Source organism: Rattus norvegicus, chromosome 6 (assembly GCF_021556685.1).
Source record: "Rattus norvegicus strain SHRSP/BbbUtx chromosome 6, alternate assembly SHRSP_T2T, whole genome shotgun sequence".
In the NCBI taxonomy this organism is placed as follows: Eukaryota; Metazoa; Chordata; class Mammalia; order Rodentia; family Muridae; genus Rattus; species Rattus norvegicus.
Genome location: NC_141539.1, coordinates 61,459,448 through 61,485,609, shown reverse-complemented (window position 1 = coordinate 61,485,609; position 26,162 = coordinate 61,459,448). Strand labels below are relative to the sequence as shown.

Sequence of the window (26,162 nt, the reverse complement as noted above, 5' to 3'; positions counted from 1 at the left end):
CTGTGTGTGTGTGTGTTTGCATGTGTGTGTGTGTGTCTGTGTGTTTTAGTGTGCTTGTGTGCATCTGTGGGTCTATTTGATTGTGTGTGTGTGTGTGTGTGCATCTGTGGGTTTACGTGATCACATGTGTGTATGTGTGTGTCTCTCTCTGTGTGCATGCATTTGTGTATGTGCAAATGTGTATGCATATCTGTAGGTGCTTGTTTTCATGAATGTGTACCTGAGTGCACATGTGTCTGTTTGACACTCAGTTTTAAACCATTGGGTAAGTGATAACCAATTCATTTTCTATCATGGAGTGACAATTTGGAATTGGGATATTCTGGCCAAATAAAAGCATTAGCTTTGTTAAATGTAAATGAAGTAATTGAAAAATTTTGGGAATGACATCATATGTTAATTAGTTTAAGATAAACTTTACTATGACAAGTACTGGCTGGTAATAGCTGTGTGTAGAGCAGAGAGTTACCCACTTAATGTCAATTCAAGCAGAAGTCCAACCGATTCTGGCTTCCCCTTCCCCTCTGGCTTTAAAGTTTGGATGTAATAACTTTCGCTCGGTAGTTTTCAAACCTTTGATCACAGCCAACATCTTACAAATGAGGCAATATTTAAAAGTTATAAATGTGAAAAGCCATAATATTTTGTATAAATACAAAGAGTTCAAATTTTGGACTTCCAAATTACTAATCATTTCAAGGTGGTCAGCCTCTAACAATTTTGCCAATGTTTTGATGAACTGTGGGAATATCATAGCTTTTAGGTTTCCCACTTTTTTATATTTTATTTTGATGGTATGATATTGAGACTGTCCTAATAGGCAGATATGTAATGAAACAACATAAATTTCCTATGTTGCTCCTTAGCCATCTGTAATAATTACCAATGCCTTATTGGTAATGCATGGTGAATCCTTCCATTCAAAGTTAAATCTATTAGAACCAAAATGAGTCAGTTCTTTGTGAAATCCTCATACTTTGGTTAAAAACCTGCTTCTCAAAGGTGCATTTTAATATTTTCAGCTATATATTTTTTGAATATCATAGCAGCAGTTAGGGGAGTGTTTGCCATAACCTACTCCTGTCTCACTGTGCTGGTTAAAGACGCCCTTTAAACATGACAGGTTTCCACCTCTTCCCATACAAGTGCATGGAATGGAATTTGCTGCCCGGTTCAGATTTTCACTCCCAATCTAATTCACTCTATTTTATTCAATGTGCACACAGAATTAACATTTTCAGTTTTATGCCTGTCTTCTTACAGGACGTTTAATGATGAATATGTTTAAATCATACCTACTCTGACAGTCATACCGTTTTGGTTCGTTTATGAACGAGAATAAGCTATTTGTTGGAAATAGTTAATTAGCCCAATGTCTTCATGAGCTTAAGTGCTACTATCCAGTGATCTACTCTTTCCTTTCAACTTTGGTCATGCTCATTCGTTTCTTCCACTGATTGCTTTGTGCCATTTAGATCTTGTGCCATCCAAAAATATGTGAATACGTTGGTCTTTTATCTGCAGCTGTTTCGTGTGTTTTATGGTGATGATGTGTAGTGCGTAATTATATTTCTGCCAATAAATGTTCAGAGACACGTTATTTTAAATGAGTATTGCAGAATAGGCTTTTCAAAGTATGTCAATTTATTTATGTGTTCATATGTAAATAAATGTGTTCATAATTTGAAAATAGTTAATATGGAAAGAGTTTTTAATAGGGATATTACATTTTATTTTTTATTAAAAATTTCCTTTAATTTGTCCCAAAATACTGCAATGGATTTAAACCAAGTCTAAGAACTGCTGAAGAATCACACAGCTATAATTCAGTAGAATGCAGGATGAAAAATAATGTTTTAGCTGATGGCCTTTATGTCTTTTAAAATGCAAATACCTTTCCTTTTGTCTGCAATCAGTCATTTATACATTAATGTGAGTGAATTTATTAGACATCTCTCTCAGGTTAATTTAGAAGAAGAGACCGTATGGATGAACTCAGTGGCTGCAGAGACACGGGGAAGATTAAGTATCAACGGCAGGAGCATGGAAGATAACTTGGTCTACTGCATTGTTTCGTTTAAAGGCAATGCCATCTGTATTTAATACACTCATTTGTATTTACAAACACACGTAAAGAAAATGTCTGCTTAATGAGGAGAATGTGAGTGCATGTTTCAGAATTGTATCCAACTAGTTCACTGTGTCTCAATGGAATGATAATATAATTAAGCAAATTACTTATAATTTTGTTCAACTCTGAATTAAGTCAGCAGTAGAATTCCCAACCAAAACACTGACTAATATTTTGATCTCATGAGTGCTCTCAAAGACAGCAAGCAAGTGAACTGCTAGGCGTCTCCTGTCCTGGCAACCAAGAGACCTGAGGGTTTCACGCACCAAATGAGCCTTGCACTTTGGACTTGTATGTATGTATGTATGTATGTATGTATGTATGTATGTATATGTATATATATACTTTATACTTTATATATGTATATATATATATACTTTATACTTCTTAATTCTTTTTATTAAGAAGTAATTTCTCACAGCAGTCCATTTTCACCGTTGCACTCAGGTATTTTATTAAGTCTAGAAATTATTGACCTGGGTTTAAATGTCACCAGAGTTATTCTAAAGCCAATGCTGACTACTCTTCCTAAGTCACAGGTTCTCTCAAAGCTCACTGTACAAGCTCCCCTCTTTTGCAATAAATGGTGATTAACACAGAGAAGCACAAAGGCAAAATGGCTGAGAATAAGTGATTGTTGTGCTCTCAGCCCTAAATAGGACATTTATACCACATCCAATTTCTTCCAAGTCTCAGTGACCATTGCAGGGGACAGAACAGAAGGCATAAGAGGCAAAGGTGGTAGATGACTGAAAAGAAACAATGTTTTTAGACAAAAATGAACTCACAGTGGCTATGGAAGTGTGTACAAAGCCTGACAAGCTCAAGAGAGACAAATTACCTATATAGAGGGGGAGGAAAACATAGAGTTCCACCCCTAGCTGAGGAATTATTAATGATAATTGATAACAACCAGCTATGTGTGTGTGTGTGAGAGAGAGAGAGAAAAAGAGAGAGAGAGAAATAGAGAGAGAGAAAGAGAGAGAAAGAGAGAGAAAGAGAGAGAAAGAGAGAAAGAGACAGAGAGACAAAGAGACAAGAGAGAGAGAGACAGAGAGAGACAGAGTCTTCCACAGAGGACTGGTATTTCGAACAGACTCCAGTGGATTGTGATACACCTAAAAGAATATAGGCAGCACTAACAGGACTTTTTAAAACATGGTTTTAAAATAACAAGAACACAAAATTCGTGTTTATGGAATGGAAGGTAGATCCATAAAGAGATGTGGGAAACAATGAAAATACAATAATAAATTCTGAGTTTATAAAAACATATTTTAAAAGTACGAAATGATGTTTGTAATGACTCAGACACAATATCATACCTGTTTCCAAAACAATAAATTAAAAAAAATAAAGCACTAAAATATTATTATTCAAGAAAGGGACACATATGGCTAGTTTTACTATTAAATTTATTTTTGCACATTAAGTGTAACACTTAAGAATCAGATATGAAAGTAAAAAAAAAGAATTAACAGAATAAATATTAAACCCAAACTTAGAAGTATTTGAGAAATGTTTGTCCACAGTGTTTCAAAACATACCAAATTGATAATGGTTTACTTTCTAAATTAAAGAAAATACAATAATAATTGGTTTTAAAATATTCAAATAAAATATTGCAAAAATTATCTGGAAATTCAACTAGGTCAGGATGAGCCTGATCAATCTCAAACATGCTTCTCTTACTGTTCAGATAGCAAGGTTCAAAACCTGCCATATGTATTTTTTAGCCACAGTCCCCAAATGTTTCTACTCTCTCTTTTTATGTATGAGAAACTCGCCTTTGACAGCTCCATAGTGGACAGAGAGAAGTAGGAAAAAGAGAATCTTCACTTGACAACGGGTCTGTGAAAACAGTTGTGGTTGTAGCTTTATTTTGAGTACACAGTCTTAAAATGAAAGTTTGTGGCAGGCAGTTATGAAGCCCAGCAAGGGGTCTATGTCTGATAGTTCTATGAAGAGTGGTATAAACATGCCTTCTCACACATCTGCCTGGTAAGAGCACTCTCCTGAGCCAGAGACTTGGAGAGCTCAGTGCTAAGTGTAATTTACTTGGGTAAATGTTAGGAATAGAGAGATGGGAAGAATATGCCATATATTTTGTTATCTATAAATATATATGAATATATATTCTAATACATGTTTATATTAGAACAGAAACCTGAAAAATTACTACATATATAAAATATATATTTAACAAAAATATTTGTAACTTCAGAAGCAAAGAATACATTGTAATATATAATAATACATAATCTGTATAATTATGGGTTTTTCAGCTTGATCGTACTCTTACTAAGTTCCTAAGATCATTCTAACATTCAGAATTTTTATAGATAATCTTAGAAATCAGCTTATATTTAAATGGAAATCTAATTATATTTAAATCATGTAACTTGATACATGATGATTTGAATATCATATCCTGCCTAAATAGATTTAGTATAAAATATTTGGTGTCGATTATAAATATAGTATTCATGTCAACATTTCTACAAAATAATAATTCTAAATTTCACTTAGCAGAAGTAATTGCCCACAGCTTAAAGTTGAGACAGTTGCATAAGAGAATATCAAGTGTATCAGCCATTTCACATATTATTTAGCTGTTTATCTTGAGGCTTCATTCTATAACCTCTTCATAGTTTGCTTTGGCAACACAGAGAAAATAACATTTATATTCTTGTCTTTATTCATTTGATAGTATCTGACTCTGTATAACCCTCTATTTAACCACAGGTGGCTTCAAATTCTGGTAGCTTGCCTTAGCCACCAGATTTACAGAATTTCAGGGCGGAATCTTGCCTATTTTAACAGAATTTCTTTTTTCTTAGTGCTACTAATAATATTAGATGTATTTTTGAAATTAAAAATATCATAGGATCTGGGTATATACTATGGAGATTAGCTACATTCTGGTGTCTTTGATTATAGCAATCAATAATTGTCATGCTACAATATAACTATATTATGATGGCATTGAAACATATATTCCCATAGTTGTGGATTCTCTTTGTTATTCCTTGCTCCTTGTTTATCAGGGGCTTAATCGTAGATATTAACTTTCTAGAAAAACAGAAGCAGAAGAAAGCCTACCAAACCATTTTCCTGTATGTGTTACTTGGAATAGTAACTTAATACAAGGTGATTTGACCTTCATATCTTTTCTAAGAGAATTGGGTATTTGCTACAACCAGGTAGGATGAGTCAATTCCAAAGGAGCTCAGAGTATATTTTTTTCTATTTTATTCTTACTGCAAGTATAACGTACATTTTGCTTTCTGTGGAAGAAAATCTATCAACACCGACAGACTGGTAAAGAAGTAAAACCTAAGTGTATATAATTTTAGAATCCTTGATAATTTAATCATATGTAGGCATCTGAAAGTCTTTTTTCTCAGGAAGCCTTTGGAGCAAGGGTAATAAGCAATTTAACATGTAATTTTGGGAAACCTTACCTTGACTTGCAAACTTCAGTTCTTTTGCATCTGTGAGAGTGGGTCTTTTGTCAGAGCCTTTTTTCTCTATCCGTCGATGACTTCTTTTCTTTTTAGATTCTCCCCAAAGATTAGATCCTCCATGCATGCTTGGTATATTCAAAATTGCAATTCCTTCCAGAGAGATGTTTATCAAATCTATCTGTACTCCATCACACTGGAGAGAGAGAGAGAGAGAGAGAGAGAGAGAGAGAGAGAGAGAGAGAGAGAGAGAGAGAGAGGAGATATTTCACGTCTCCTTGATTTTCTTATTTCTTCTCTTTAAAAATTAGTTAAAGTCATATCAATAAAAAGAAGAAAAATGCAGTAACAGTAACCGGTTGCCATTCAACTACTAAGAACAGTCATACCACATCACCAGTGTGTTTTACTCTGTGAGAAACCTTTGGGAGAGAGACATGTTTGTGATTTCTATAACTCCAATATGCAAATTATGGGCCAAAGAGGTCAAATTCAGAAGTGAGGAAATTGTTATCATTACTTCTTTTGAATGACAGATTTAAAATCATGACCCTCTGTACCTGGTTTGGTCTCCAGTCGCCTTTTCTCCCCTCTTCTTCCCTCTCCTCCTGTCCTCTCCCCTCCTGTTTCCTCCCTTCCTTCCTTCCTTCCTTCCTTCCTTCCTTCCTTCCTTTCTTTCTTTCCTTCTTTCTTTCTTTCCTTCTTTCTGTCATTCCTTTCCTCCCTTCCCTCCCTCCCTTTCTCTCTTTTGTTTTTCTTTTCTTTTTACTTTTTTCTTCTTTTTGGCAAGGAAGGGAATGAATTGATAGACATTGATAGATAAAGGAAGAGTGAACTCAGTCCCGAATGGTGATCACAAAGATCCAGTTACTTTGGAATGAGTATGAGCTCACGTTCTAAGCACATTAGAAGTAACGAGAGGCATAGCTGTCGAGATGAATGTGGAAGACAGACAGAACTCAGTGAGGGAGATGGCAGCAGGAACAGTTTGAGCATTTTCCAGACAATATTAGTCACCTGCTGGATAACAGAACCTGAAAGATTGTTTTTTCCTTATATCAAGTCACCTTGCTACCAATGTGTTAACCAACTGCCATTTTATACAGCCAGACAGGTCAGTTTTTTTTTTTTACAGTTTTTACACTTTCTGTTCGTTATTATTGATGGATTTGTCTGAGGATTATGCGGTTATTATGTAGTGCTGGGGTATATCTGTGTGTGTGTGTGTATGTGTATGTGTGTGTATGTCTGTGGGTGTGTGTGTATGGTGTGTATTTCTGTGTCTCTGTGTGTGTGTATGGTGTGTATGTCTGTGTCTGTGTGTGTGTGTGTATGTGTGTGTGTGTGTGGTGTGTATGTCTGTGTGTGTGTGTGTGTGTGCGCGCGCGCGTGTGTGTGTGTGTGTGTGTGTGTATGTGTGTAAAGTTGCCTGTGAAGTCCAGAAGAGGGCATCAATTCACTGTGGCACAATTTCAGGGATTGTGACATGACTAACATAGGCACTGGAAATCTAACTTGGATTTTCGGGAAGAGCAGGAAGAGTTTTAATCATTGAGTCAGGTCTCCAACCCTTATCCTCTATTTTTTGGAAAGTGATAACGTGTTCATTTTTTCTGCTTTATATTTTCCAAAATGACAGTCATTATTACTACCTCAAATATTATTCTTCTATTTTCTATTATAAGCTAAGAAAAAAGGGCATAATAATTTGAAATTCTTTCAAAGCGTTCTCTTAGGGACAAGCATTTCACAAGTAGCAGTGTTTCTGGAAAGGGTAGCTACAGTCACCATGTCCTACTATAAAAAGGTCATCGATAACTTAAACATTAACTTAAATTCTCATGAAAATCATGACTTTCGCTCTTTGAAGAGGTCATACCCGTAGAAACAACAACAGAAACGGAATCCTGTATTTTTCCACATTTGCCTCACCTTTATGAAACTAAGACTGCATGATGTTCACCAAAGTAACAACGCAGTGTTACAAAGCGACACATCTTGAGCCCACTCCACTGTGGAAGAAACAATTCTGGAAAAGGAGCTAAGTTTTCATTTGTTTCTCTGAAGAGGACCCTATTTCTGGGTGATGTGAATCATTGTTTTTTTCCTCGAAACAAGTGCATTTTTCTTCCTTTTTACATATTAAATTAAGATCGTTTCTTTTTTACTAAAGAATTCTGCTCCTGTGTATACTGCCTCATTGCTATATATTCTAGATAAACAGATATTAATTTCATAATTAAAAGTAATCTTGTGTAAATACCCTGCAGGCCTCAATGAATCAAACACATACTGTGTGTCAGGCCTCCCACTGTCTTCAAGTGGAACGCACTGGCTGGGTAATTAGCTAGTACATATTTTTTAACCTTATTTGCATGCATATTATATCTTTTGCACACTGACAAGCAGCAGTAACAACAAAAGTCAGATTACCACAGGGAATTCCCACAAAGAAGTCTTCATTCCTTATAATTTGCAGCCTAAATTAAAATAATTTGATCTTTGACAAGGATGAAATGTCAAGCAGAAGGGGGTCCTCGACAAGCCACGGCCTGTGGCTTCTGAAAACCGCCTAATTTATGCCAGTCACTTCTTAATACATATTTAAGTATTACACGAAAAAGATGATAAATATGCAATCTGACACCTTTGGTATTTCCCTGCTGTTAATTTATAAAGGTCTGGCTTCCCCCAAACTGACTAAAATCATTTAAATAACAGAAGAATTGTGAAATAAGCCGGAGCTGGGGCCTGGCTTCCATTTCCACTCAATATTGAACACAGCAGGCAGCACACTAAGACAATTATGTGACTAGGCCTTCGGACCCCGCTGTGACAAGTTACTTTCAGAATTAGTGAAGGAAGATTCCTTTGTTCATGTGCAGAATAGGAGAGCATGCCAGCAAAGTCTTTCCCTTTCTGCTTAATTGAGCTAGTGGACTTAGGTGAGGCAACAGACACACACCAGTGCGCACTACCATGTGTGTTTTCCTTCTACATAGGCAACGGAGTGTTTGTGGTTTGAAAGTCATTCTCTGAGAAGTGGGGAAAACAAAACCAATATCCCGAAACTCTCAAGGAGTCCTGGAGAGCAAGCATAGAAGTTACTCTGAGTGCAGGACAGTGTACTTAAATTAATTGGTGACTGTGAGTGCTGTAGTTTCACTAGCTCAAGACTCCAGGCTTCCTCTGTTTGCTTTGACATCGTGTTCATTAGTCTGGAAAGTTGCATATGGTGGGGATGGAACTGGGACTTGCATCGCACCAGCCGAGTTTATGAAAATAAAGCTGAAGTGAAGGTTATGAAATGTACACCAGGAATAAGACAATGTCTCCATATGCTTTGAGGATTTGTGACTTTTTTCAAAAAATTAGTACAGAAATAAAAAAAACTTAAAAGCCAACATCGTCGGTCTAATAAATTCTGAGTATTTTTGTTAAGTACAAGGTCATTACAGTGGAGGGAACATTTATGTTATGCTGTGAAGCCACTACAGCGATCTTATTTCCAACACTAAGTACCTAAAAGAACAACTAATATATATATATATATATATACATATATATATATATATATATATATTCAAGCTTAGTTTTTATCAGCTTTGGAGAGGTGAGGGTACAGGGGTAAAGTTTAATGAGATAGGATCAATAATTGTCTCTATTTTTCTATGAGTCAGCTTTCATGCCTGGGTCAATTTTAGTTGCCAATGATTTTACTCAATGAAGCATAAAGCAGTAGCAGGTTATCTTAGTGCTAAGAAAGTGTGGCCTTGACCGCAGTGTAGAAAAGCCTAAAAACTCAGTTTTCGGGTTAACAAACAAGAGCGATCTTTTTAGATGCTATAGTTGATTTTGTACCCACGAGGCTCTTGCGTGTGCTAAGTCTTGATATATCTGAACTAAGTTTGACAACTCTAAGAATTTACTACCATCCTAGACTCACTCACACCCTAAAGACCGAACGTCCGATGGAATGAGCCTTCTAATTCTCTCCCTGATTTTGATACTTGGAGGAAAGAGAGAAAATCTGTGCTGCTCACTGCCCTCATCTCAGGCACTGACCTAAAGTTGTTGGATGAGTTTCACCTCTCCTCTAACACCTAATAAGGCAAATTTCGCTTTTGACGTATTTTCTTGTAATTTTGAAATTTTTCATTTTATTTATATTTTTTTCCTTTTGTACTAAAGTTAGAAGGTAATAGAGACAGAGGTTCTTAGCATTGAAAGTACCAATTTTTAAACCACGGTCTCATCCTAGGTAGTTACATGAGTATAGCACTGATTTGTTCCCTTACATTTGAATGTTCTTCAAAGAATACAATTCTTTTTCCTATAAATTATTAAAAATATTTAACTATGCAATGAAGACTTTGTACTATATATTTGATTCATAGCATAAGCATAGAAATTAAATCAGGTAATGCAGGTATATTGCTTAATTCAGTACATGAGATAAATTTTAATAATACATGTATTTTAGCTGTTGTAATGAAGCATTTTCTCAGATATCTATTTTCTCCCAATCCTTTACTTTTTCAGAAGTAGCTCTCTGCAGGAAAGAGCTCTGTGACATAAACATACACACAGAAAATGACTTGTTTTTGAAGGAGCTGACATTAAAACATATAACCATTGCTTGAGGTTCTATTGTTACTATCATAGTTTGTTACTTGTTAGACATTTTTCAAACCATAGTTGGTATGATTTTAGGCCACATAGGAAGCAATAGCAAGCAGAATCAAATTTCCAAACTGCTGATCTCTTATATTTAATTATGAAGTAACCTTGAGGGTAGAAAGTCATATTCTACTAATATGATAAACTGGATTCATTAAAATGTGAGCACTAAGACACACTTGGCATTGCTATCCAAACACACACACACACACACACACACACACACACACACGCACACGATATACAATAATATAATTGGGAGAACACACAGTATTAGATCCAGTTTATAAATGCTATCCTAGTGGTTCCTTAAGCAAGCCAGAAATATAGAAGCAGAAAGTCAGACTAGAAAAATGGAAAAGCATGATTCTAAGGTAAGTAATTTAGTTACAGACCAGATTTCTCGAGGAGTATTCCAAATAGTTCCCTCATCCCCAATAAGATGTAAAGCTGTATGTTATAAGACTTATTTCAGCTGTCCTTAAAACTTTAAAAACCAATGTTTTCTACATTTATTTTCACTCAAATTCTTTTTGCTACCAAATTTAACTTCTAGACAATTTTGCACTTTGTGACACACATAGCATTGCTCTATGGACTTACATACTTCCAATCTATGCTCAGGGAAAGGCACAAAGAAGGAGCGGCCTAGAAAGGTTTAGGATGTCCAATCATACTATGAAAAGGCATAGACTGGCTGCTGCTACAGATTTTCTTTGAGCAGAGTTCAGAAGAAAATATTTAAAATGTATAATATAATGCAGATTTATGAATTTCTGATTTTTGAACTGATAACAATTTAAGAATTAATTTATGTGTACATATGTAATAAGTTCATATCTAATGACATATTCAGGACTGTAGAGATGGTTCAGTGGATAAAGTGCCTGTTTTACAAGCATGAGGACTTGTGTTTGGATTCCTTATACCTGTGTATAAACTGGATGCATTGTGTGTACTCCAGGGCTGCAGAGACAGAGACAGACAGATCTCTAAAGCTTGCTGGCCAAGCATGTTTAGGCAAATTGGTGATCTCAAGGTTAAGTGGCTAAAGTCTTTCTCAATAAAATAAGATTGATGGTGATATATGATGCCTCCCTACATCAATCTCTGGCTTCCATATTCTAAACATGTACATAAACCATACATACAAAGTAATTTTAACATGTATAACAATATATACTATTCTGCTGCATATGATTAAAAGGCTGCATTAATTATTAATAATGTATCATATGTTATAAATACTCAAGTTTATGAACATATAATATGCACATGTGTATTTCAATATATACAAAAGTATATATTATGCAAAGGATCAACCTTAATTTGAAACTTCTATGATCATTATGATTTAATCTGGTTTCGTTTTCCCTACCCAGTCTATTTCTAATATGTAGTCTTATTCACTAATTATAATGTGAAACATCACAAAAATGTTATATTGAGAATATTACGGGTTTATATTATCACCACCAGTAAATTAGAAAATTATGATTTTGTAGGGTTTACCTAGGACATTATAAACTTGTAACCATATGGATTTACCCAAGATTCTAAAAAAATAGCCTTCGACACTCATAAAGAAAGTAGTGCTATTTGAAATTAAGTACAGAAAAAGACAGGCATAGTGGTACATCCCTTAATCCCAGCACTTGGAAGGAATAGCCAGGTGATCTCAGAATTTACAGACAGCCTAGTTTACATTGTGAGTTCCAGAATAAACAGGGCTACAAGGAGAAAACTTGTCTTAAAAAAAAAAACAAAGAAGAAAACAAACAAACATAGAGGACCGAAAAGCTAAGTACAGGTTTAGAACAACTTTCCCTTCTGGTCTCTATTATTACCTGAAAATGTACCAATACCTGAGGAACCAGGAGACAATGTAATTTGTGTATTTGTTTTAAAAATCAAAAACATCAAATGCAATATTTGTATTCATATCCGCTAATCATTATTGTTTACAGTTCCGTTTGTTTTGACTTTTGCTACTCATACAAAATACAACTTTTTGTTTAATCTTTAGAATCCCTCCATGTTTAGAGAATGTTCTCAAATATTTGATTACTACAAGGTCTAGATATTTTTGGCAGACCTATCTTTCTGAAGTGCGTCTTCTCTTATAATAATTGGTCTCTTTTGTGGGGATCTCTTATCCTTATATCTGTAATTGAGAATGGCAACCTTGTGAACTGAGAAACCTAGCTAATTATTGAAAGAAAATGAGAATGGATGTATTTTAAGTTTTTCTGTGAAAGAAAGCAGACTTTTAATGCATTATATTAAAGTTATGAAATATTGAAATCTGAAAATGTTAGTTTTTGCTTGTTTGGTTTCCTTTCTTGTAGTTTTCTTTTTTATTTTCAACAACTTTTAAAATATGACATATTTTTTCATTCCAGCTATTCACAGCAAAGTCTCCAGTGCTTTCCAAAGTTTTATTTTTACATCTCTCCATTTTATGAAGTTAAAACAACTCATACTCAAGTCTTAAGTTTAATTTCAGATAACATAACATTCATTATGAGTGACAAAAGTCATATCTTAGAATTGTGGGTAAACCTATATCAATTGGTAAAGTATATTTCTTGGTAGGGTCCATACAACAACACCAAACAAGCGAACACAAACCACTCCATTCTATTACAAAAGCGAGCCCATTGTTCTTACTTCTATTTCTACAGATTCATGCAGTTTCTTGCAGGTGGCTGAGAAGGTTTCTGATGTGCCAAACTCAAAGTACCAAAATTTGTTCTTCATTCTGAAAAAAAAAAAGAAAGAGAGGCAGCTTAGACAATCACCATATCCAAAGGGATTGAAAAAATTCTCACACTCCACCCTGCTTTATATCTTTGTTAGGGTTCCTATTGCTGTGATAAAACACCAGGACTATAAGCAACTTGAGGAAGAAAGGGTTAATTTCCCTTCCACAGCATAGTGCATCATTGAAGGAAGTCACAACAGGAACTCACCATGTGACCTGGAGGCACACAGTGAAGAAGCTGTAGAGGATGCTGGCTTACTGGCATTATCTGTATGGCTTACTCAGTCACATTTCTTTTATACCCCAGGGCTACTTTCTGGGGGTAAAATCACCCTCAGTGATGTGCGCCCTTCTGCACCAGTCATTGTTTAAGATCCTTAGCTCCAGGCTTGCCTATAGGTATATCTTACAGGAGGATCTCAGTTGAAGCTTTCTCTTCTCAAGTAACTCTAGCTACTGTCAAGCCAACATAAAACTAAGAAACATTCAATTCTACAGGAAATGTTTAAGGATATGCAGTGTTCTATCACATAATTTCAAAGTTTGGTATGTTGGTGTCCAGTTGAATGACAGTCCCTGAAGGAATTACAGGGACGGGCTGATCTTACAGAGTCTTCTATTGGTATCAGACATTAAAAATAATGGTCTTAGAACTTGTAATTCTTGTGTCTGAAACAACTTTATTTTGAACAATCAATTTTATAGCTATAAGAGGAAAAAAATTAACAATGTTCTGAGATTTTCCTGAGAGAAAAGAACATATATATGCTATCCTATAATTTTTAAATAGCTAGCTATATGTTCTTTACTAATTGAAAGGATTCAAAGCATTTTTAAAAAACATATTGATCGCCTTAAAGCTAGAGTTTACTAGTTTAAAAGAAGGATTAATTGTCTTAACAGAATATATTTTTCATTTCGATAGCAGTAGAAAGTGATGATACACTCCGAAAGCACCAAGCAAGAAAGGATAATGCCCAGAAGATGGAGATATTAAAACAAAAAAACCCAACTCAGCACAACACATCTTAAGTAATATTATACTTTTCTTCTGTCACTCCATGATGACATGTTTGTCTCTTTGTATCAAATAATTACATTCATGATCACTTACTGTAATTTCTCAGAGTTCAACTAGACTTTTATAATACTAAAATACATTAAAATTCTTTTTTATGAATAAATACAATTTTAAATTATTCAAATCTCTGATAAGGAATATGCCTTCAAATAGAATAAAATATAAGTAAAATGACATTTTCACATATCAAAATGATGTTGAAATTGTGTTACAGTGTGTGAATATAACTCACATAAATTTTCTAATATTGATATGTTGCTATTTTATTACATTGTGAACATTTTGACATGAAGACGTTCTACAAAGGTGTAACTAATTAATTGAAATGAAATTGTTTTGAAAACTACATGGAACTTAATGTCGAACTTATTTTTATGGTCTATTGACATAAAATTTCTAGTACAAATTTACAGAAAACAATCTTATATTATTCAGACACACTCATTAACATTTAGGCTCACACATTTTTATTTGCTTAAAAAATTCCATAAGTCCTTCTTTCAAATATATGCAAGCCAGTAAGCCAAAGAATAAAATCAATGTCAAATTTCATCAGATCTTGATACCATAAACTCTTACTTCCCCCACAGAATATTTTTATTAATTTAAAGCCTGAGAGCACATATGTCAAAACATAAATAGAATGACTACAGTATTACAATCTGTAGACCTGTGTCTATATGTACACAAATGGTCACATTAAGAATGGCTGAAATTTTGTAAAATTTAAAATATTTCCCAATTGATTCATTCTGATAAAATTACATCCTTCTATATGAAAGATAATATTGGTTTATATAAGATGCCCTAAAGACATCATTCTAAGAACATAGTATTTGCGCTAGTTCAGTGAGAAGTCCACATATTCATAAGATATATTTTGATTATGAATTCTATATCATTGCCTTTTTTAAAAAAAAATCAGGTTTCTGTAATGAGCAGGTGTAACACATCTGTGCCAGCAGTTGTTTCGGACACCTGTGGATTCAGTCATTAGCTTGTTCATTCACTCAACAAGCCTTTAGTCGGACCATTTACCTTCACGTGCTACTGTGTTAAGTTCTAAAGATTCAAGTGCAATTGTTCATGCTACATTATGACCAAACTATAAGGAATGTTGCAAAATTACAATTACAGGCAGGTATGTAAAACAACAATTAAAATGTTAGCTAAAAAAATATGTGTATTGTGTAAGCATTCTTTCTTTTCATATTTATTGGTTATTTTAATTATTTACATTTCAAATATCATCCCCCTTCCCAGTTTCCCCTCCCTAAGCCCCCAACCTCTCCCCCTCCTCCTGTCTCTATGAAGGTGCTCCCCCACCTGCCCACCCACTTGTGCCTCAGCATTCCCCTACCCTAGGTCATTCAGCCCCTACAGGACCAAAGGAGGGGTCCCAGTGATGCCAGATAAGGAAGTCCTCTGCTACATATCTAGCTGGAGCCTTGGGTTCATCCCTGTGTACTCTTTGGTTGGTAGTTCTGTTTGGTTGATATGTTGTTCCTCCTATGGGGTTGCAAACCCCCTCATTCCTTCAGTCCTTCCCCTAACTCCTCCACCAGGGTCTCCAGGCTCAGTATGATGTCCACATTCTTTTTTTTCTTTTCTATTTTTCAGAGCTGGGGACCGAACCCAGGGCCTTGCGATTGCTAGGCAAGCGCTCTACCACTGAGCTAAATCCCCAACCCCGATGTGCACATTCTTAAATGGCTCGAATCCTTTTGCTTCAGTGAATCCAAAAAGCTTGGAAAGAGGATTTCATGGATTATTTGTAGGAAGCACTGAAAGGAAAGATCTGCGTTCTGTCCTGGGCAGTGCAATCTGACAGAGCATCATAGTGAACATGAACACATGTTCACAACATGTTTGCTAAAGTTAAAGGTTAAGGATAATGAAACACTCAAAGAAGTGTATGATTAGTTCAGGGACACATCCTGCTTTATTTTTTGAATAGATAAATCTAGGAATGAAGACATGGGTTGAATGATTAGCCTGCTGGTAATTTGAAAAGAACATGGTAGAAAACAAAACGAAAACGAGGGCCTGAGACAAGAGGCAAGGAAAAGGGAAAAGAGGAACAATTCAAGAGACTTGGAAGGAGTGAGGACCACAGCAGCCAACATGACTCTTACTGGTGTGTGCTCTACCTTGGTTAACATGAAGTGGGAGGTAGTAGCATGAAAGGTCAATGTCTCATATTTTTCATGTTTTGTGATCTAAATAATATCACATTGCAGATGGAAAATGAAATAAATTCACGAGGATTAGGGTTCTATGCAAATGATAATTCCCTTTCATTTCCATTCTGCCTATCAAAGTTTGTCATACTTTCCTAAGAAGATTGTTTCCAGCAGCAGAGAAACACTTATTTCACAAAAACTTCATAAGAAACAGAAATCTTGAGAATTTACATTCAGCCTTTATTCACCATATTAGTTAGCATTACTGCTCATGTGCAGAAACTGCTTTAAATTCTCCATTATTCCAACCTTTTATGCTTCACTTCGATAAATATATGGAGGCAATAAAGAACACATAGAATCAGATCCACATGACAAATTAAAGGCTGTTAAATTTTATTTTTTAAAAGCAAACTGGTCCTCAGGTTGTAGAAATGCGAAAGAAGCACATTCAGGCTTGTATGCCTTCTATTTTTACGGTTCACAATAGAAAATGATCCGAATAATTCAGACGCAGATTTGTGAGAGAAATCACATCTCGTTGGATTTGAAGATATGGGAACTGGACATTCATTCGTGAAATGGTCTCATAGAATCAAATTTATTGCACATTTGGACAGGATTTATAACTCCAAGTAAGATGAGGAATGTCTACAAAGTCCACATGCAAAAGTTATGCATGTAATTATAATATTAATTAATGTGTGAAGTCTTTTCTCCAATGAATTTAATTGTAAATCTGCAATCAATATTCAAAATGTTCAGTTACCAGATGTTCAGGTAAAAATGAAGAAAAACAAACTCCCATTTACCTGATATTTCCTCACTAAGAGCAATTTTGTGTTTTACATATCTTCAGAGAAATGTGAGCTGCACAATATTTTGTTGAAACAAATTGTTTTGTCATTATGAAATTTAGTTACTGTTTAGTTCATGAATATTTAACTTTGAACTAGGCAATTTAGCTTTTGATGATATATTTTGTTGGAGTATGGCTAGCTTTCCTTTCCTTCCATTCTTTCTTCTTCTTTTTTAATAACATGAATGCTTCAAACAAACAAAATAATATAAAATATGAACTGCCAGTGCCCTTCTGCAAAAAAGTAGAGATGTGCCTAACCAGGCATGCAGGTTGTTTCTGACAAGGCTGCATAGTAAATGAGGGAGATGCAAGCATTTAATTCATCTTATGTAGAAATATTCCATAAATATTCAGAAAGTTTAATTCAGTGATATCATCTCTAAAAGTCATGTTTGGATCTTACAGGTACAATTGCCATGCATTCGGTGGGAAGGCAGAAAGCACTTACTAAATATGAATCCAACAGTCTTCCAGGAGGTGCTTGTATACTTTTCAAGGGTGTTTGAATGATTCAGCATTGAAATTCCTCTTGATCTTGGACATTTAAAAGCACCCAGAAACATAATGTTCTACCTAACTTACTTTTAACACAGAATTAAGTCAAATGTTTTACATTTTTACTTAAGGTGTTCCAAATTCCAACAGTCATCTCAAACATGAAAAGGGTGTTTTATGAACGGCAAAAATTTTAACTTTACTGAAGTTCTTCGTTCTAATCTTCCAAAGCCATATGATACCGTGAAGTACAATATGACCTGGATTTGATTGACAATGTTGGGGAAGGACACACAGCCTGATTGATTACAGAATTAAAATAGGAAATCAAGTCACTTTGATTCGTTTTCACTGCACAAAACAAAACATTACGTTAACACGGGGTCCAGAATTTTTCATATATTCCCAGACATAATGAAAAAATCCTTTAAAAGTATGGCAGGAGTCAGCTGGAAGGACCCATTAGAGCCTTATTTAACTAGTGAACAGGCAGTGTCTGGAAAGGGCAGTTTAGAGGAGTGAGTGTCCTCAGAGCAGCTGTGTGCTCTCTTCTTTGCTGCAAGGATCAACAAAGGGAAGACTAGGGATTTGTGGTGGTTTGAAGACAAACAGCCATAATAAGTTCATACAGTTGAATATCTCATCCCTAGTTGATGGAACTGCGTGGAAGGATTAGGGGTATGACCTTGATAGAAGGGGGTATGTCATTGGGGATGGGCTCTGAGGTGTCACTTTACCCAGTTACCTCTCTCAGCCTTGCTGTATCCCAAGATGTAAGGCCTTAGTTACTACTCCAGTACCATGCTTGCCTGACTGCTGCCATGCTCCCTGAGATAATGGTCATGGATTCCACCCCTTTTCACTCTCAAATTCTTTCTCCCATGACCACTGAGTCTATTTAGCTCCTCCCATATGGACATAGGTGTGGCACCATCAATTGGAACAAAGGTGTGCTCACTTCTTGAAGTCTCCCGGGAAACCCTACATTGCATGGAGGACTCTAGAACATTTGCTTGTTAACAACTAAGTCCCGACCCAACGCAACCCAAGTAAAATCAGCCTTTTAAAAAGAAATTGGCAAAAGTAAATATATCAATAAATGATTAAGAAAAAGAAAAGTGCTTTCTGCTTAAGAAAAGTGCATAGGGACATTTACTCCATGTTATAAAAGTTGTAGTGTCAATAATTAAGTATTTGAAGGTAGTAGATCACTATCTATATGAACATACCAGTGGTGCAAGTGACTTGTACTATATCATTCTCAATTGTGTAACAAACTCCCTCTTATTTAGAATCTCAGATCTATTTTCCTTTGCCCACAGCTATTCATGTCTTCCACAGTAAGAGAATAATGTTGACAGGAGTTCATCAGGAAGAGACAATGCTGTGACTGCAGCTGAGGGATCTTACAGTTACATCAAAGAGCAAACAAGTCTTATGCTTCCACACAACAGGTAGAGACATGGATTACTTTTTGTAAAAAATGATGCATAAAAATGCCTCTATCCCACTCATAAGATGTGCTTGTTAAATCCCAGGGAGACACTGAAGCAAGCCATAGAAATGTCAGAGAGATTCACATAATAGTCCATCTTGGTTTGTAACAAAAGACGGATGTTATTAAAAATATAATTTTTAACTTGAAGTACATTTACAAGACTAAGCACATGTTCTCATGTGAGTGTATAAAAATATACTCTCAGAAATAAGGCATTTTAGTATATTTAGTGCTTTAAATTTTTTTCTTTAAAAAAAAAAGCCTATGAAGCAGTCAGTGTTGTATGTATAAAAGTTTCCCATTGATAGATAATAAAAAGTTAACACTCCTCTTAATATTCTTTTTGTTGGCTTTGACCACACATTATATCTTATTTATATGGTGAGATCAAAAACAATTAAAGCAGCAATGTTTCCAAGTCATCAGAGTGTTGTATACACACAGTATATACCTCGAATGGCTGATAATTTCGTTATTACCTGAAACTAAGTATGTAACAGTTTAATCAGTGACCAGACATGTTTAGAACTTTTATTTAAATCAATGATTTCTCATAAGTATTTCTTTTTTAAAGAATGTATTTCTTTTTATTTATATGAGCACACTGTTAGCTGTCTTCAGACACACCAGAAGAGGACATCGGATCCCATTACAAATGGTGGTGAGCCAGCATGTGTTAGGAATTGAACTCAGGGCCTCTGGAAGCAGTTAGTGCTCTTAACAACTGAGCTATCTCTCCAGCCCACTGTCAAAAGTCTTTCTTTATGTAACCAGTGAGGAAGAGTAAACTTAATTTTAGGATAGGAATAAGTGCCTTTCTTACTGAGCACGACGCTGTCTCACAGAGCCCAAGAGGTATAGAAGTGACTTTTGACATTTTATAGAAAGTAGTGGAATCTTAAGAAATTCCAGAGGTCTCTTTTCCCTTTGAAAAATGTCTCCCATTGAATACAATAGTGACTACAGCATCACCTGGAATCTTGTCCCCAAACTATAAAGAACACATTGAGATAGGTCAAAAGTCCAACGGGTCAATCCTGGATAAAACTTGTGTTCATGTTCCTTTTTAAGAGCTTCTTTTACCATCTCCTGAAGCAAAGTACAGGAATGTGGCTGAGTGATCTAGAGTGGATGACGAAACCTCAAAAACATATCCTGTAGGCCTCTAGGAGAGTCTTTCTCCCTGGTGAAGGTCACACGCAGAGTGAAGGTTCTGTCCCCCTCTTGTTCTGGTGTATCTTTAGGGAAGGATGTAATTTTAAGGAGATGGGGAGGCTGCTATTTGCGTCCCTACAAGGAAGAAGGCAAGGAAAACTCAGAAGGACTGACTTAGGCTTCCTGCAGAGTAGATTTACTGATACTTAAACTGTGAAGCTGTGTGTCTGGATTTCTATGTTTGTGAAATACAGAAACAGACTAGGCTGTTCACTTCTTTGTGGATCCTTTCTTGCAGCAAAAGCAGACTTGCATACAGTATACCACAATTTGAGAGGTAATGCATATGTGTGTTGCCATCAATGGCACATTTGAAAAACGCTCAGTGAAGTGGTGTTTGACATGCAATACTGTTAATTTCAGCAATGGATGAGAGAACAGAGCCGAAATGAAGAATTTGTGTTCACATTTTCAGCTCATGAGTGGTTGTGCAAGGATCTCCGAATCTTCTGTCCTCTCTTCATTTTCTGTACTATCAAGTGTCCTTAGCATTATTCACACATGTAAATATTTAATTTTCAAACCTCATCATTAGTCACCCCCGTTTAATGTAGCCTCGATTTGTTTACGATGCTTTTATTATAGTCAGAGAGTTCAGTCTAGAACAGAAAGCAGTTAGTGAGACTGTCACAGTACAGGAAGGGGTGCCTCCTGTGACACACCTGTTCACATGCCTTCTGTCAATTTAGAGAGCTCAGTCGTAATATTTACACCAAGAAAATATTCCCTGAGGTCCGAAACTTTCTCTAAAAATATTTAAATTACCTGTCAGAAATGAAAAGAGGAACGTATAGAGTCTAGCCAAAATTGATAACTAAATGTAAAGAAATTATTTGTGTCACTTAAATTGAAAGCTGGGGTAGAATATTGAAAGAATGACTATATTCATAAATGGAAAATGGATCATATTCATTTTCTACAAAACAAAATAAATTTGCTAAGTAGCAAATGCTTAGTCTGTTCAAAAGGAAACTCATTTGACACAATTGGCAGAGTACTCTCACCATAGAAAGTTCACCAAGACAAATAAAGTTGTGTATATGTATATATTCACACATGAACAAATTCACACAGAACTATGCACACTTAGACGCATACACATACGTGCACATATATGTTCACACATTACATGCTTGCACACATACGCAAACACAGTTGCTTTCTTCACTGAAAAACTAACTCTGTTTTATAATCTATGTCATTAGAATCTATTTTACTGTACCCTGCTGTATTTTCATGTGTCTTCTAAGCAATTTTTAGTATAATTTGTAAAACCTGCAGGATCAAGGAACAAAATTACACCTCTCTGCCTCCTTCACACATTATTTCCCTTTTATTCTGTGAGGGCTGCTGCGGTTTCACAACTTAAAAAAAAAAACCTTCTAATAAAGCTTGTTTCTATTCTCTGACAATTAGTTAAGCGTTTTACCTTTTGTTTTCCTTTACACATCAGCAGTCCTTTTCAGGTTCCCTAACAAGAAGCACAGGTTTGCATTTTGAAAATGCTGTGGTTTATAAAAATTCTGTGACACAAACTAAAAAAAAAGGACAGTTTTCCTTTCTATGATGCTGTGAAGAGTAGTTACATAAACATTAATTATCTCACAAAATGATAAGGTATAGGAGTCAGGCTGCTAGTTGAGTTATATTGAAAATATTGATGTTTTAAATCAAATTGAAGAATTATATAGCAGAACACATGCATAAGTACAGCTATGATTACTTAGATTGCATTTTTTTTGTCACTGATGTACATCAAGAGGGACCCAGATAACTCCCAGAATATCATGTTCTGTTTTGTTGTTTCCATCATGAAGCTGTATTTATATACAACATTCAACCTGTCTTGTACAAAAACTAATTGACAGATGTAGTCACCCCCATCTTGGGATTAATCATACATCAACACAGTCAGGTACACGTGACATGATTCTAAGAGAGGTATAAAGAGAATCATTCTTCATCTTTTTCTATTATATGATTTCTACTGTTTTATTTTTAAAGCTTTCCTAGCCAATGTTGAAAATTGCACCCTGAAGGAGGTAATGAAGGAGGATCAATTCTGTTGGAAAACATTTATTTAAAGATAAATCTGTCTTCAATAAGCATTTCAGCAAATCACCAAATCACAATTACTTTTCCTAGGTTAAAATATAGTACCATGATTCATGGATTATCAGAAGTAAAAAAGTCATCTGTTTTCCCTATCCAGTCAGAACAAAGTGACAACCTTACTCAAAAAAGAAGTACTGAGACCTGAATACAGGATACAGATATCAACTTAGATGCAGATTGACGTCATCATATTCTGAATTTTATTACCTATTTATTTACGGTTACTCATTTTCACTAGTGACTCATCGAAAGATGCTTCTTGACTGAACGGACATATTACACAGATCAGTGAGAGCAGTCTACTGTCATTTTGAGCCCATCAGTAAGAAAATAAAATTCCCAGAGGCTCTTTTGGTGTGAGCCATGCTTAATAGTCACAAATAAAACATTCAGAGCATTCTTATTTATATAATATTTTAATGTCTGTAAATGTTTTTGAGGAGCATATTAGAGAATTCACAGGGCTGTACATATGATCAAGGCTTTTATTTTTACATAGCCATCTCACTAGGACTTTAAAACCTAGACATTGAAATACACACAAATAAAACAATATCCAAGAATACCAAGTAAAGAAAATTTCATCAGTGTTCATTCACTCATTTATTTATTCACTCATTCTCCTTATGTTTCAGCCCCTACTCCAGTGCTGGGAATTTATGAATGATCAAAATAAATAGGGTTTGCCATCATATTGCTTTTAGCCACTACTCGTTCAAACACAATTATAGATTCCCTACTAACGCTCAGAATTAAAGAACTAGTTCTTGAGTTTATAGCCAGATGGGTGTTCCATAGACTACCTTCTCAAAGATCCTGAAACATATCAGGCAATACAGCTAATTCTCAGAATGCTCATAAGTGCCAACCATATTTGAAATTAATTCATTGTCGCTGAATATACCAGAAGAATGTTTCAATAACTCAGATTCACCTTTTCCCTGGATGCTTGGTTATGTGCAGTGAAACTGTCCTACTTTTCCCTTCCAGGAGAAAATCTCTTTCTAGCACATGGAATCTAGCCTTGTGGCTTAGCTTGACAATGATGCAGAAATGATGTTCAGTGGGCTCCAGAGTCAAAAAAGCTGGCTAGTGTCAAGTTCTCCCTCTTGGAGCACTGTGATATTAATGTGGTAAAACTCACAACAGAAACCAACTTGGTGATGAATTCTAGACCCCTGAGATTAGTCCATCTACCAGTTTACTCTCAGCTAACCCAGACACAGGGACCAATTTATTCTTGCTTCAAGGAACTGTTAGCTATGAGTGGTATAGTGTGGAAATACAGATAAATAAAGTGAAAATATAATAGATTGCAGATAGTGTGAGGACAGCCTACATTGAAATCAGGAAAGCTTCTGTAGGATCCACCCATAGTTTCTAGAGTATAGAGGATTGCAAAAATTACCATGACACTACATAGATGTAGAAAAAAATGATCATAGATTTCAAGACACTACAGTTCCTGGGAAGGAAATATATTTTTTCCTCAAGTAACTATAATCACAAAGGCCATGTGGCAGAAAGAAACAGATTTCTAAAGCCAAGTAGAGGAAACTTTGCAGGATTGGAATCTAGTGCTATTGCAAGGAGAGATAAGGGCATGTTGGCAGGCCAGGGACAGATATGAGAGCTACATCACAGGTTCTTGTGAAGGGCATTGTTAGTAGCAGTGCCTATGGGAAAAATAGCACACAGAGCCGTTTTACTTCTTTGTAAATCTGAAGTCAAGCTTTGCATTTGCTTTGTATTACTGCCACATAAGCTTTGGGCAGACACAACAAAGGTGCCCTTAAAGCCAGTAGTGACAGTACGACTTCAAGTCATCATTGGGCTTTCACAGAGAAACCCGCAGGTATATGAAGTCACTTAAACAGCCCTGAATAATGGACATGTGTTAGACAGGTGAGCTTTGGGTAAATTTGTTTCTCAGTGAAACAATTAGACCATAACATGAACTATGAATCTGTAGTTAAAAATAGTAACGCATCCAGGCATAGAACAAGGCTATACAATCAGGATAGCTGCTATCCTGTGTGGTCATCAACTCTACCAAGTCAACACAGTAGAAAAATCTTGGGTTGATGAAATGATTCAGATTCTATTTTTATTCCACATAAAAGATGCGTCTGATAGAAACTGTCTTTGCATTGTTTCCAATTAGATCAATTCTAGTAGAAAAATAATCTGGTTTTGCCTAAACTCTACAAATAGTGATATTGAAGTTATCAATCTATCTCTCCCACTCTTTACCAGGTTCACAATAAGAAAAAAAATTTAAAATGGGCCTCTAATCTTTTCAACTGACCCAAATAAGGATGCATTTCAGGGAGGTTGCTATTTTAAGTAATAAGCTCTTGAAACAGGACAAGCGGGCAAAACTTAAAGACAGACAAAGAAGAAAAATTCTGAATTCTTTTAGTTATATTCAATTGTCACAATAGAGTAATTTTCTCTCATCCTCCATAAATCTATCATTTTTGCTAATACTTATGTAAAATCATTTTCATTGTAGCACATAATATATATTAATAAGCTACTAGACTTTTCCTAATATTCTACTTTCCTTTCCACTTTAGATTTAACAATCATATAATAATCACTGTTCTGCTTGGGAATGAATCATATGTAATCGTGAGGAAGTAGCTGTGAGCGAGATGCCGCCCATGAGAGATTTAATCAGAGGAAATGGCTGACTTTTTATTTCCAACAACCATCTGCACTCATGGTAAATCAGGTGCTAATGAAGCCCAGACCCATACCGCACAGGAGCATAAATCTTAAGAACCAAAAGTCATGGAGCAACAGACCCCAGAAAACAGAATTTTCTAAGGAAATGTACTAGGATTATCATATAGAAGGTCACCATCTGTAAATGTGTCACACAAATGAATAAATTTGGTAGTTATAATGGCACATTATGACAGTGGCTGTAAACATCAAATCTTTACATTGCATTGGAAGCTCTTCACTTTCAAATATTATGATCATTTATGGTTTCATGTCAACTTTTAGACAGGCAACATCTTGAGGGTAAGCACCTCCAAGCCAGCGTATTTTTACAGTTTCCACAGTGCACTACAATTATATCCACTCATTTCTTGCAGTATAACAATAAGAACAATTTTTTTTAGTAAACCCTACTTTTAAAGCAGTAAAGAGCTGAAGAATTCATGTTTTTCCCTCAGCAGTTCAGGAAATTTACATATCTCTTGGAAAGAATTGGTACCAGACGGAATTGGATTCAAGTACTGTCTCCTAAAAGTCAAACATCAGGACAGTGTCTTTTCAGAGGTTTATCCCTTAGTCATCAAAATCTTTCTTTTTATGTACTTTTCAGTTATAATCAGGAGTACATAGGAGTTATATGGAAGCAGGGAGAAAGGTTGAGGCCTCAAAACTTGGATGTTAAATCAAACCTCTAAAACAAAAGAAAATAGCTACCGATTTCTACATTCTAGTGTAAAAACTGTATCTACATTTATCATTTTTCGTGTTTACATTGTTATCCATTTTCAAATAACACAAAAGCAAGGGCCTAAAATGATAGACAAAACTGAACATGTGGTCTCTTTCAGAATGCTTAAACCAGCCTTGAATCCCACTCTAGTTTTCCTTAGCCTCATTTTTTCCATTTATTTACATGTATGTAGCCATCCCAGAAAACTCTCTTA

The 26,162-nt window shown here is 35.4% G+C and overlaps 1 protein-coding gene across 11 annotated transcripts in view; it reads right to left on the bottom strand.

Annotated features, from left to right (window-relative positions):
• The window catches only part of Dgkb (diacylglycerol kinase, beta), a 756,364-nt gene that overhangs the window by 161,694 nt on the left and 568,508 nt on the right, over positions 1-26,162 (bottom strand). For all 11 annotated transcript variants that reach the window (XM_087554410.1, XM_087554412.1, XM_087554415.1 and 8 more), the window contains 2 exon segments: positions 12,946-13,036; positions 5,596-5,791 (listed from right to left, as the gene is read on the bottom strand). In XM_087554410.1, coding sequence (XP_087410536.1) covers positions 5,596-5,791; positions 12,946-13,036 — 287 coding nt within the window.